Here is a 13904-nt window from a genome sequence, read left to right on the forward strand (position 1 = left end):
CTGGTAATTTGAGTCTCTTCCCACCCTACTTGGTCAATCTAGTTAAAGGCCATAATTTTGTTCCCCTTTTGAAAAAAAAATCAGCTTTGGGTTTAATTGATTTTCTCTATTGCTTTTCTCTTCTATGTTTCATTAATCTCCACTTTAATCTTCATTATTTACTTTCTTCTACCTGCTTTAGGTTTAGTTTGCTTTTCTTTTTTCAGTGACTTAAAGTGGAAGATGCATGAATATTAAAGTATAGACCACCGCATAACGACGATGTGGGCATTGCGTGCTGCCACGTCTGCACAAGGGTTTCGCTTTTTTTTTTCGGTTTTGTTTTGTTGCTGTGCTTCTCAAGCTTCCGGGGTAAGGAATCCTGAAAGCTCGCAACGCGGTAGGACATACTGTGGCAGGCAGAACGGTACGTGGCCCCTCTCAACCCGCAGCTCCAACCCTCCTCAGACTCTCAGACCTAATTTTAGGTTTTAGTGTCAGTGTCGCCTACCCTGGGCCCCGCTTGCCCCTGTCGTGTCGCTCGCCAAGCTCTCCAAACTCGCACTTCCTGAACTGGCCCTGGGCTGGGGTGAAGTGGGGTGGGGTGCCGGGCAAGGGTCTGGAGAGGGGTGGGCCTTCTGGCAGATGACTCAGTCCCGCACATTCCTTATCTCTGGTTTGCCCCTGGGCACTGGCGGGGGCGGAGTCCCCCCTCCGCCCCCGCCCACTCCGCCCCGGCTCCCGCACCTTGCTGGGCTCTCCCCGCACCTTGCCTGGCTCTCCCCGCACCTCCGGTTTTCAGATGGGCTGCCCGAGGCTGTCGGGATCCCGGGGAGGTTCGCCCGATCCACCCGACCAAGTAATCCTGGGCCCACTGAAGCAGAAACAGGCCGCAAGTTTTGGTGGCAGTTCGCCAGCATCCTGTAAACTTTGCTTATGATCGTTTTGAGCGTTGCTCAATCCCTGGGGGAACTGTTCAAAAGATTTGGTCGTTTTCCTTTCGAGAAGTTGACAAAGACTTCCTGCAGTAATATGTGCGCCAACCTGCGTTTATGTGAAGGAGCAGCGGGGCCTGGCCGGAATTTTCACTCTCTTGAAATAGCCTGAAGTGTCTCAAAGCAGTGTAATAGTGGTATTTTGGAAAATTGCAAGAGAAAGTTGTCCTAGGAAAGTTCGGCGTTATGAGATTTTTGTAAAGCCTCGGATAAAACTTGATTTCAAGATGTTCTTGCTTCATGGTATCTGGATTTGGAAACACGGCGTGTTCTTTCAAATATTAACAGTGGGTTGCAACAGAACGAAGGCCACTGAAATTCAGACTAAGTTTTTGGCTCTAGGAACAGAAAGTTAAAGGGACCGACAGTAAGTTCAAGGCCGCTGAAAGCTCTCGAGAACATTTTCATTTGTTGACTTTGAAATTTGTTTAGTTAAGGAGAGGAAGGGCTAATAGGGCGATAGCCTGCCTCAAGCATTTTGGACGACGGGCGTGTCTGGATAGTCTGAAATCAGTCAAACAGGCTCTGACTGGCCCAACCTGCTTTACTTAAGTGAGAGATTTCGGGTAAGAGGAACAGACTTCTGGGTATTTTCCCTCTGGTGGTTTACATAATCTTAGGAACAGTTTCAGTGGAAAGAAGAGCAAAAAACTTTACCCAACTCCAAAACAAACGAACGAACAAACCCAAAACTTGTTTGCCTTACTGGACTTTACAGTTTTTATGCTAACACTTGTGTTGTTTACAGCTTGTAGGCTGGATGTTCGGTTAAAATGGCGTTTTAGAAGACTTCATGTTTCCTCTTGTTTGTATCTGACATTTGCTCTTCCTTTAACTATTTTTACACCCAGTCTTACATAACCGGCTTTCTTAGGTGAATCCACCGGCAGATCCGCAGCAACTGGGTGCCACTTGCGCCCTGGGGAATCCCGGGCTGGTTTTTAGTTTTGTTTTTTAACCATTGTCAGGAGCCTACCGGAAGCTGGAACGAAAGTATGTTTTTGTTAGAGACGCCCCGGCCCCACTCGCCTGGGCCCTCAGGGGCTCGGTGGGGCGCAGCAGCGGCGCCCACTTAATTTCCATCTGCTGCAGGTAACCTCCTCGGGCGCCGGGGAGAGTCTACTACTCCCGAAAACAGCCTGACCTTTGCAGGATTTTTAAAGATGGTTGCGTGAGCGGCGATTCTCTGAAGTGGAGGTGGCGCACAGGGGGAACTCAGCACCCACACATGCCGGACGCCTACCCCAGAGGCCATCGCCCCCGCTCTGCCCCCAATCTCCTCGAATTTTCAACTTTGTTTTTTTGGAGCGGCAGGTTTGAGGGTGCCTTTCCCAGCGGATATCCAGCTGGAAGAGCCGGCGGCTGCCCCGGCGTGAGTAGACCGAGAACCCTCTCTACCTCCCTTCTTTCGACCTTCGCCCCTGTGCTGGCATCGCCCTGGACTCGGGGTGTCAGGGCACTGTACCCCGATCGTGCAGAAACAGCACTCCTAGTCGCCTGGTGTGTCGCTTTTTTAAATCTCCGAGATGGATTCCGTTTGGTTATTTCTTCTTTGTGGAGGTCCCAAAGGCTATTAATTAAACTCGTGTTTATGTGCTGAAATGCCTCCTTTCCTTTTAATTCGTTATAATCCTACCAATATTTATCAAGCTTCTCTGGATCAGGGCAGAGTTCTGGGTGCTGGGAACGCAAAGATGGATCCGAACTTGGTTCCTGTTTTCCTTACCACAGGGACAAGAAATACAATTATTATTGCCCTGTTTCTCCTTTATATTCAGCTCCTGTCACCTCCTCTAGGAAGACTTCACAATCCACCCAGTGGGTTCATTTCCTCTATACTGTCATATACTCAGTGGCTATCTTTGCACTTAATAGGATTGCACTTAGCTCCCTGTATTGTCATAGTTACTTATTTACTTATGTATGCATTTATTTATTTATGTATGTTTTAGAGCCAGGGGAAGAGAGGGAGAGAAACATCAGTGTGCAAGAGATACATCAATTGGTTGCCTTTTACTCCTTCCCAGCTGGGGAACCTGGCCAGCAACCCAGGCATGTGCCCTGACTGGGAAAGGAAACTGTGACTTTTTGGTTCTCAGGCAGGAGCTCAGTCCGCTGAGCCACACCAGCCAGAGCAAAAGTTTTTTCCAAAAATTTCTAAGTCAAATTGTATTATAATTATCTGGGTTAAAATACATGCAGAGTAAATAGAGGAAGTCCCCAGGAGTGCATTGCCTAAGATAGCCAAAGGTTACAATCTTTTAAGTTTTTTAAAAAAATATTTCCTCTTTTTTTCCTTATTTTGTATGATGTTCTTACCATTGCATTTCATAGATGCTGGTTTTTTTTTCTTTTTCTATTGATATCTCTGCTCTTCTCACATCTAATTTCACTCCTCTCTGATGTCAATGTTTTAATGAAAAATTTTTTTTGTTCTAATGACCACTTTTCTTGTTCTTAAGAATGTGTGTATCCACAGTTTATATTTCATTACTCTGCTTGTTCAGAAGCCCAAATGTTCTTCCTCAACTTTGTGTTTAGAGAAATAATTTTTTCTTTGACCCCATGCACATACAAATGAATAAGTGAATATATAAAATATATATGTTCCTGAATGTTTTCTTTCCAGATAAAACTGCTTCGCTCTCACCCCCACTTTGTACCTTTTGTTCAGTATTTATGTTTCTCTGGTGGTTTCTGCTTTTAGCCACTTTGTCTTTTTTGATCATTTAAGTTTTAGTGCAGGACAGACAAAATTTATTAATTATTTTCCTCTTATTCTAGATACTGGATTGTCATCTTTAGAAATTCAGTACTTATGAAAGAACTAACTCCACCAGTTTGATACCACATTTACCTGCATACTCAAGATGGTTTATGTCTTCTGCAGTAAACTCTTCAATTGGAGACATTAACTGATTATATATATTTTTTACTTTATATTTTATTTTATAAGTATATATTACATATTTGATATCAATTTTTATAATTATTATTTATATTTACTTCAAAGTAATTGAAAACCTCTCTTATAGCTACTGGTTCTAAGGTTTAAAATATTTCCTAGGGTAATAGTATCCTATTTTACAAGTGGGAACTAAAGCTTCGTTATCTACTTGTGAAATTCTAGAGTTTTTTTCTTGAACTTTGTTTTGGATTTTCCCTTTTGCTTATATAATCTTTTCTTTTTTTTACTTGAAGCATTCAAAAGTAGTTTTAAAGTCAGTGATCTTTGTTTTAAAGAGTAGGCAAGAGTCCTGGCTAATGTGGCTCAGTGGATTAAGTGTTGGTTTGCAAACCAAAAGGTTGCTGGTTTGTATTCCCAGTCAGGGTACATGCCTGGGTTGTGGGCCAGGTCAGGTCCCCAATTGGTGGTGCACAAGAGGCAACCACACATTGATGTTTTTCTCCCTTTCTTTCCCCCTCCTTCTCCTTCTCTAAAAGTAAATAAATAAAATATTAAAAAAATAAAAAGTAGGCAAGAGACAAATATTACTTAAATTCAGAGAAGTTGCTTTACTTTTTGCCAAGGAATTAAATTCTCATAGTAAATTGATGAATGTAATAAATGTCATGGTTTCTCTGGTTTTTCTCAATAATGTGAGTGAATGCAGCAATAGCTCATGGAAGATTAATTGTATATTAAACTTACACCATCTTATACATGGTATTAGTAATTTTGAGGATGTCAGAAGACTATCCTGTTTGAGAAAAAAATAAATTTAAAATAAATTTCAGCACTTTTGAGTTCATCTTAGGAAAATTATGCTGCATGAGGATGACTGGCCTGGATGTTTGGGAAATATGGAAACTTTGACACATGATCTTACAGTTTTAGAATTTGTGATAAGTGCTAAAGACAAATTTTTAGCTAAAACTATGGGGAGATGTACCTTTTGCTTAAAGGCCAGAGGATGTCTGGTGAGCTTGGCTGGAGACATTGTATTCTACCAGCTCCCAAGATGCCCTGCATGGGAGTTCACTAGCTCATACATTCAAACAACAGCATGGTTACCCCCATATAATTGTAAAAGCTTTCTTTGATAAGCTCTGCCTCCTGGGTCTAAAAAACAAATTCCAAGTAAGATACCCTACTCCACCAGCAGCTACACTTGCTTCATTGCAGGTTATGGAAGAATGAGTAGGCATTACACATGTGTAGGCATGCTGAAGCTATGTACTGATGACCAGTTTGTTGGTTCAAGGACTAGGAGAGTGAGCTTGGCAGGCCTGGCCAGGCTACCACAGCCTAATGAAGATGAGTAAGAACTTAATCTATCTTCAAGGATGTTAACTGCATATGACAGGGATCCAACTAGAATAAGACAAATGACAGAAAAGAGTAAAACAACGCTATGAAAAAGGAGGAGATGACCTCACTTGGGAATCGGAACAAGCTTAAGGAGGAGATGCCTGGAAAGATGGGATAGAATTTTACTAGGCAGAGACTGAGAAGAGGGAAGGAGCTTTCCAAATGGGGGGAATGTTGGGACAGAAAAACACTGTCCGGGCAACAGTGAAATTTTTATTTGTCTTGAGTTAGATTATGGGCTGGGCAGAGGTAGGATAAACTGTTAGGTGTTTGGGCTCTGTATGAGAAGTTTGCCCTGGTGAAAATTTAACTTTGGTTAAGAAGGAGTGGGCAACTATATTAAATGGATTTAGCTTTAATGTCCCTAGTGACCCTTCTCATGTTCCTATATTCAGTTTGATAATTCACGATCTCTTTTTGGTCTAGATCCTTTCATTCTGTGATACTTTCATTCCCTTGTTTTCTCCAGCCTGGATGCTACTGTTGGGAACCAGGGGAGTTACTGGAGGTCATGTTGTTGGAATTTGTGGGAGCTTCCCTGAGAGTCATGGGGCTGAGCCTCATCAAGGAACTTTATAAAATATACCTTCTAATTTTATGTCACTTTATAATTGAGACTGTCTGTTGTTTGCAGGCAATTTGCTGTAATTAAAATGCACTGCTTGTGAAGCCAAATAATTTTTGATGAATATTTTTAGCCACTGATGACTAATAATGATTAGTAACATCCCAAATTGAAATGTGTTTATGCTTCAGACTAAGTACATGGTCTGTGAGACTCTGTTTGGTGTATACAAGCATTTCAGATATTCCAGAAACCTTGTGGTGAATGACCTCATTTTAAATATTTGGGGGTGGAGCACAAAACGACATTTCAAAGTTGCAGGAGGAAAGATGGATTCACCACATTAGCTGCTTGAGTTGTTACACACACAGCCCCGACCCCCCGGTTCTGTACACGAATGGAGAGGGAAGGCAGGTTCTGCTATGTTCAGAGTGAGTGCACAGAGCTCCTGTGAGATGGCCACACTCTGTGTTGCCCACAGCGTCCTGTCACACTTTCTCCTTTCTTTTTAATCCTCAGCTGAGGATATGTTTATTGATTTTTAGAGAGGAATAGTGGGGGTGTGGAGAAAGAGAGAAAGAGAGAAACATTGATTGGTTGCCTCCTGTGTGTACCCTGATCGGGGATCGAACCTACAACCTAGGTATGTGCCCCGACAGGGAATCAAACCCAAAACATTTTGGGCTGTGGGACAACATTCCAATCAACTGACCCAGCCTGGCCAGGGCACACCTTTCAGAAACTTCTGGGTGACTCCCTCAGGGACTTCATGTTCATATCTCAGTGGGTACTCCCAGACACCTGAAAGTTGCAGATTTACATGCTGCTTTCTGCAGCTGGCAAAGCAGGTACGTTTCTGGAAACTACATTTACTTCCCTGCTGTGGCTCGGTGGACATGACCTTGCTTTGATGCCATGCCATGACCTTGCTTCAGGTAGACAAGCTATATAAGGAGTGGAGTCTTAGGTATGTATGTATGTCTTTGGATAGGTTAAGGTATGATGGGAACCAGTTATGCTGGCTGCTATGCTACTGATTACAGAGGCCATTGTGTGCTTTGGATACCAGATGGTTTGAAGGCAAAGTTTACATTCTTTGAGAAAGATGGAGAAGCCTGACTAAAGTGAACCACGTTTTACCATCAACAATTAGAGTAATGCTGGATGCTAGGGAGTTATGTACTTGGTAGAAGGTGTTACTGACCTAGTCTGTGCGTCCTTCCCAGGAAAGCTTTACACAGTAGGAGATTCTTCAGCTGGCTTTGAAAGCTGAGAAGGGTTTTGCTCGGCAGGTAAGTGGAAGAGGAAATCCGGGCAAAGGCACAGAGTATGCATAGGGAAGAACTTGTTTGGTTGAAGCCAAATGGCAAGGTGTGTTAACGAGAGATGAGTGCAGGCACTGGACCACGGGAGGCCTTGAATGCAAAGAAAATTGGAACTTGCAATGGGAGATGAGGAACCATTGGAAGGTTTGAATTAGGAAAGTGACATGGTTCAAGCATGAACTTCAGAAAGTTTATCCTGTCGGGAGATTGGTTTGGAGAGGGTGAAAGCCATAGGCAGGGGGAACAGAAAGGCCAGGGGAACAGTCTGGGTGAGAAATGGGTGCTAGGGCACAGCATCATTTAATGAGCAGGTGCAGAAAGAGGATGTTGAGGAGAGTCAGAGGTTAGAGAGGGACTGCATAGGATATAGAGGTGTGAGGTCACCCAAGGGAGGATGGCTTCAGTGAGGGATTAATCTGCAGGTCTTGGATGTGGCCCCTGGGAGGTCAGCAAGGCCTATATACCAGCAGTGTCAGCAGGAATCGGACATTAGGGTGAGAAGAGGGAGGCACTCACCTCTGGTACAACAATTAAGGAGGTACTTAAAAGCTCAGTAATCAAGATGAATAATATTTTAATGTGATATTTTGAAAAAAAATTGACATTAGTGCAAAAAATCCATAATGAACAAAATATCAGAGTTTAAAACAGAGACAGCATCAGAATTACTCATTTTTCCTTTGTTAGGGTCTAGTATGGCTCTGCACAGAGTGTCAATGTGCAAAGGACAAGCAGGGAGGGAGGATACAGGTGGAGGCATATTGAGGAGTGAACTGAAGTAATTGAAGCATGGAGGGCAGACTCTTCCTTTATAAAGGCGCAGCTTCACTCGAAAGAAAAAAAATGGAAAGAATGGTCTGTGTAGGGGATCTCGGGCTTACAGATTTTTTTTGAAGATGGAAGGGACTTTCACCTGCTTATTAGACGAAGGGAGGAGTCCCTGCATGTAGGGAAAGATTGATGGAAGAGTAGGCGCTCATGGAGACAAGAGGGCACAGGGAGAGTGGGTGGTTCTGGGCAAGCCCAGGGACAACAGGTGCCAGCCCCACAGTGGGAATGTGGAAAGTTGTGGGCGCTTGCTCCTCACAAGTGGCAAAGTCATTTGATGAGAAATCATCTGATGCAAAAGGGCACCGTGGGTGGTGTTAGGATGGAAGAAAGCAGCAAAGGTGGAGCCCTTGTGAGGAGCTGACCAAGGTCTTATAAAAACAGTTGTGGATCAGCAATAAGGGGTCTGCTGAGGTTGAAAACCTCCGAGTGTGGTGTGACCTTTTCCCATCCTGTCAGCAAGATTTGCTACTCTAGATGTGAGTGGAGGAGGCTCGTCATTGAGGATGGGGTGCTGGGGCGATGAGCCATCCTGCTTTCCCGGGACTGAGGAATTTTCTGGGACACAGAACTTTCAGTCCTAAAACTGGACAATCCTGGCAAACTGGGACCAGTTGGTCACTGAAGGTGTTGCAGAGTTGGTGGTCAGGAGGCAAAACGGCAAGAGAATGGAGGGTGCCAGGTGGAGAGAGTTTGTGGCATATGCTCTAGGTCCAGTCTGGGGAGAAAGGGAAGTGAAACTGTTACCTGGTAATAATTTGTGAAAATTCATTCATTCCTTCCTTCATTCATTCATTCAACAAACAGTAATTGAGTGCCTACTATGAGTCAGGCACTGGGGTCCATGCCGAAGATTTAACCAAAAATAAGATATCAGTGCCCTCATGGACCGTCCTGTGGTGGCTAGTGTCAGTTGGTCCTCAGGACCTGTTCTCACCTGTGTCCGGAGAGGGGAAGATGGCAGACTGTATCTCCCTGGTTTCTTTACAAGTAGGATGTGAATTTAGTTCTGCCAATTAGGTACATCCAGGCAAAGTTTATAAGCAGAAGTGAGGTAGAGACCAATAGCTGGTTGCTTTTCTTAGTTTCTCTGCTGGCAAGCAGGCTATGGTGATTTGGGGATTTGGGCAGCAGCGCTTTGGTTGTCCAATCTCTAGACTTGGAGAGTTTGGAGGCAGGTGTGGTGGTGGGTTACCTTTTGGTCTCTGGATCACTGCAGGTGTTCTTTTTTTTTTTTTTAATTCTCACCAGAGAATATATTTATTGATTTTAGAGAGAGAAGGAGGAGAGAGAGACACACACAGAGACACAGAGAGAGACAGAAGATATTGATGTGAGAGGAACATCAGTTGTCTGCCTTGACTGGGGACTGAACCACCACCTAGACACATGCCCTGGCTTGGGATCAAACCCCAAACCTACTGGTGTAGGGGATGATACTCCAGCCAACCAAGTAATAAGGCCAGGGCTCACTGCAGGTCTTCTTGAGCTCAGTCCTCCCTGTGGCAGCCTCCTGGTTCTCCACTGTCTTGGCTGAGACTCTGCCTTTCTGATAGTCCCAGGAATCTTTCTCAGAAGCCCAGCCGAGAGCCCCTTCTTGCAGCCCTTATAGCAATGTTGTAAGCACCTGCATTAAAAGCATTTCTAATGAAAATACCTGATTTCTGTTTCTAATATCTGGCACCCTTTCTATTAGGCAGTTTGTAGAAATTAACTCTGGTAATTTAGAGCAGCTTTGTTTAAATGATAATTGGGACCTTCCCATGACTTCCCCTTCAGAAATGAAACTGGAAGTGGTCTTAGGTTTTAAGTAATTCAATTGTGAAAATCAGAAACAGTTCGTACTGCAGTATGGGTGTAGAAAAAAGGAAAAGCATAGTCATTCAGGTGAAGTTTGACTAACAGTCGAGGGCCTGGGGGAAGACGAGGAATTTTTAAAGAATTCCGAAATAGTCACACAGATGCCAGTTGTGTCTGGCTGGAAAAGGCTTAAAATAGTGGCGTGAAACGAAACCAACATAATGTCGATCAGGAGGACTGGGCATTTGGAAGCAGGAAAGAAAAAGACTGGGGCTCACATAGCTCCTCTCTCCTTCCCCTGAGCGACTCCAGAGGAGGTGAGTGAGTGCTGAGCTTCGGCAGTTTCAGCAGGGTGGAGTTTCAAATGGTGGGCAGTGTCCTTTCTCTAAAGAACTCATTCTGTCTGCTACTACCCTTCTTCACCCTCTCTGCCCTATCTCTTGAGAGTCATGTTAATTAAAATCTGATCTGTTCTTTCTGAGGATAACTTTGGGATGCCTCTAGGCTTTCTTGTTCTAAGCTTTATCTGTACACACACCAAGGATGTTCTACAAGCATTCTGAATACTGTGAGATGTGAGTATGGAAGAGACAGAAACTAACTTTTAATGTTAAAAACCTATAAGGATTCCCTTTGGCTTGCTGTTGTTTCCTAATTTTATTATACTGTGGTCAGAGAATGTGGTGTGAGGAATATTTTAGTGTCTGTATACCTATCGTCCAGCTTATGAAGCAAAATATTACAAAGTCAGCCCTTTCCCCCCTGCATCTTTATCTAGTCATGATCCATTCATCCGGTTATGGGAAACAATTCAGTATTTATTATTACTACCTATGTTCTAATATTTTCACTACATGCACATACACACACACAAACTCCCTAAACAATATACAGGTTGGGGCAAAAGTAGGTTTACAGTTGCTCAAATGAAAAGTAATACAATAAATAATAAATAATACTGGAATAAACTCTGTGTTTCAGGTACTCACAGCTGTAACCCTACTTTTGTTCCACCTTGTATGGTATTATTTTTGAAACATTTAGGGTTTTAATGTATGCTTTAGCAATTTGCTTTTTGCCTAAGCAAAAATATTTGCTTTGTTTGCTTTTTGTTTGTGAGATTCATGTAGTTCGGGTTCATTTTCAGGACTGCATAGTATCCCATTAAAGGACTATAGCATTTTATTTAATCTCTTGTTGATAGGCTGGCCTATCACTCTCCCACTCCCACCCACTTTGACTTTCTAACCTAATATCGTCCCTTTGTTTTCATATAAAATTTTTTTCTCCTTATCTATTTTTGTTTAAGATGCCTCAAAACTTTCTTGGACTGAGATTATATATAAATAAAAAATTATTTATAAATAAAATAGATTTAGGGTTCCACTCACTAAATATAGCTTGATAAATATATAAATATACTTGTATGCAAATATGTAGCAGTAGTTAGCAATTTGCCCGTTGGGTTGTGTTCCCAATTATTTATTTGCTACGATTAACTTTTAACCTGACATGTTCTCTGATAGAAACAGACACAGTACTTTCCCAGAACACTAATATTTTTTAAAATGGAAAACAAATGAAATTGAAATTTTAGAGTAGATAGTGACTGTCATTCGCAGCTTAAAATTTGAAAGAAAATAATTTGCTTTCCAGTGGAAGAAGCTAAGAATACACCATAGCATGACCTTCCCACTGCTCCCACCCAGACCCCAGCCCAGGCCTGGGATCTTCCCCCAGATCTTCTGTTCCACCTCCTTCCTGCCACTGGTACCATCGGGAACTCTACTGGTAACTGTGGCCCTGCAGCAGTGCATTGAGAGGCAGGGGCTTCTGGCACTTTGAGGGAGGAGGGAGGTGCTCCTGGTCTGAAGAGGTGATCAAAATCCATCAAGGTTTAGCTGTGTTGGCAGGCCCTCTAAGCATTCGTGATGAAGCTGTGGGAAGGGCCTGGGACTTTGGGGGGATGGCAGTGAAGGTTTCTGCTTACAGGTAGAATGAGGGATTGTAAAGTAGGAGAAACACTGGAAAAAGGGATGGGGTAGGAACAGATGCCTCTTTCTCCTATCATTTTTGTATTCCACAGAGGGTCCCTTTTGCTGTGACCTGGGCAAGGTCACTGTTTTTTTTTCCTAGTCGGTTGCTTAGTCATTGGGCTTTTCCTCCTCCAGTGTAATTTCCCCTTTACGATACTATACGTTCTAATTTCTGATGAAGTAGGTGGGGTTTTTTTAAATTTTTTTTTGGAAAAATTTGGCTCTGGTTTCATTTCCTTTAAAATGTAAGTTATTTTCTTTGTGTTGGTTTTGTATCAGTTTCTTTGTCAATTGAGGATCACCTGCTGTAGACTTAACACAGTATGGATTTAATTGGCTGGATTTGAGAGTCCAGCAAGAAAGGAAGAGCCCATATTTTGAATTTTAGGCATAAATTATGTTGATAAGAGGTTTTTAAAAATTCCGTTTTAACCACAGAGCACCTTCACTGGAGAGGATTCTGAGAGAAATGAAGAAAGCCATCAGAAATGAAGTCAGTAGCCTCATGGTCTTCTGTTAACTGGACTGGAGTCTCATTTCTGCACTTCCTTGAAAGGACCCTCTACATGACCAACACGATGTCGGCTGAGGTCATCCATCAGATTGAAGAGGCACTTGATGATGATGAGAAGGAGATGCTTCTTTTTCTGTGTCGGGATGTTGCTGCAGATGTGACTGCATGTAATGTCAGGGACCTTTTGGATAGTTTAAATGAGAGAGGAAAGATGACTATCATGGGCCTGGCTGAGCTGCTCTACAGAGTAAGGCGGTTTGACTTGCTCAAGCGGATCTTGAAGATGGACAAAATGACCGTGGAGGCCTACCTGCTCAGGCACCCTCATCTCATTTCAGACTACAGGTAATCCCAAGGCCGGGAGGGAATGAGGCAGTCTAGACTTCTGAGTAAGAGAAATAAGGACAGTAAGAAAAGTAGTCTCATCACTGTCTCTGCTCACTAATCTAGCTGCTTGGTAAGTTGCTTCCTTCCTTTAAACTCTTTGCATTTTTTAAAAGATTTTATTTACTGTATTTTTTGGACTATAAGACATACTCCCCCCAAATTTGGGGGTGAGGGGGTGCATCTTATAGTCCGGATGTAGCTTACCTGGCTTGCTGTCGGGGGGGACGGAGCACAGCGGCCTATGCTATTTATGTTATTAAATATTTTACCACATTTTTTGCTGCAAAATTTTTTTTTTCTATTTTCCTCCTCTAAAACCTAGGTGTGTGTTATGGTCCAAAAAATCCAGTATTTACTTTTAGAGAGAGGGGAAGGGAGGGAGGAAGAGAGGGAGAGAAATATCAATAGGTTGCCTCTCCTGTGCTTTTTGTCAGGGGACCAAACCCACAACCCAGGCATGTGCCCTGGCTGGCAGTCAAACCAGTGACCTTTTGCTTTGTGTGATGATACCCAGCAGAGCCACCCGTCAGGGCAAACTATTTGAATTCGTAGATTGTATTTGCGTAAAGTAATTGGAAGGGATGGATGGTATGTGTTCGTCTGATGGCTATAACAAGCAAGATAGGAATTGACTAAAGACCTCAGTAATTCTTACCCGCCTCTGTGAGACATGCAGTGGCCTTTGCTGGCTTGATTTTCTATGATGTCAGACCTGGCAATTTCCTGAGTGAGAAAAGGAAGTCAGTCTGGGAGTGTTTTTCCTGACTGTGGAACTCTGTGATCCCCTGGAAATCCCCACTGGTGTTTCCGTTGCTGAGGTAGCTAGTGAGTTGTTTCCTTCTTGTGAAGTTCCTGCATCCAGAGACTCTGGGGAGCCAAAGTGAACACCTCTGCAATTAACCTCCTCTCAGCCCCCTTCAGTTCAGAGAGGAATGTCTGCTGGAGTCCCTTTTCGTTCAGACCACCTTTACATTGTTCCTTCCTTCTGTTCACACAGTACTCTCTTGGAGCTTCTGGGGTGCACAGAAACCACCAGAAAGGCTGTTTTGGGGGAAATGAAGAGAACTTAAATTAGCAGTTCCTTTTTCTTCAGCCCATCAGCCTTAGTTATATCAATAATTAATCTTTTGAGATGCTATACATTATTAAAACTATTTTAAAGA

The 13904-nt window shown here is 43.1% G+C and overlaps 1 protein-coding gene across 8 annotated transcripts in view; it reads left to right on the plus strand.

Annotated features, from left to right (window-relative positions):
* Window positions 1-281: 281 nt before the first annotated feature.
* Window positions 282-13904, plus strand: part of CFLAR (CASP8 and FADD like apoptosis regulator) — a 47679-nt gene continuing 34056 nt past the window's right edge. The window contains exons 1-3 of one of the 8 annotated variants that reach the window (XM_045847566.1): window positions 1549-1967; window positions 2067-2346; window positions 12279-12699. In XM_045847566.1, coding sequence (XP_045703522.1) covers window positions 12329-12699 — 371 coding nt within the window. In that variant the 5' untranslated portion in view covers window positions 1549-1967; window positions 2067-2346; window positions 12279-12328. The other 7 variants (XM_045847564.1, XM_045847565.1, XM_045847563.1 and 4 more) reach the window with 7 other exon arrangements.

This window comes from Phyllostomus hastatus, unplaced genomic scaffold (genome assembly GCF_019186645.2).
Source record: "Phyllostomus hastatus isolate PE091 unplaced genomic scaffold, TTU_PhHast_1.1 phas_contig_57, whole genome shotgun sequence".
NCBI classification, from domain to species: domain Eukaryota; kingdom Metazoa; phylum Chordata; class Mammalia; order Chiroptera; family Phyllostomidae; genus Phyllostomus; species Phyllostomus hastatus.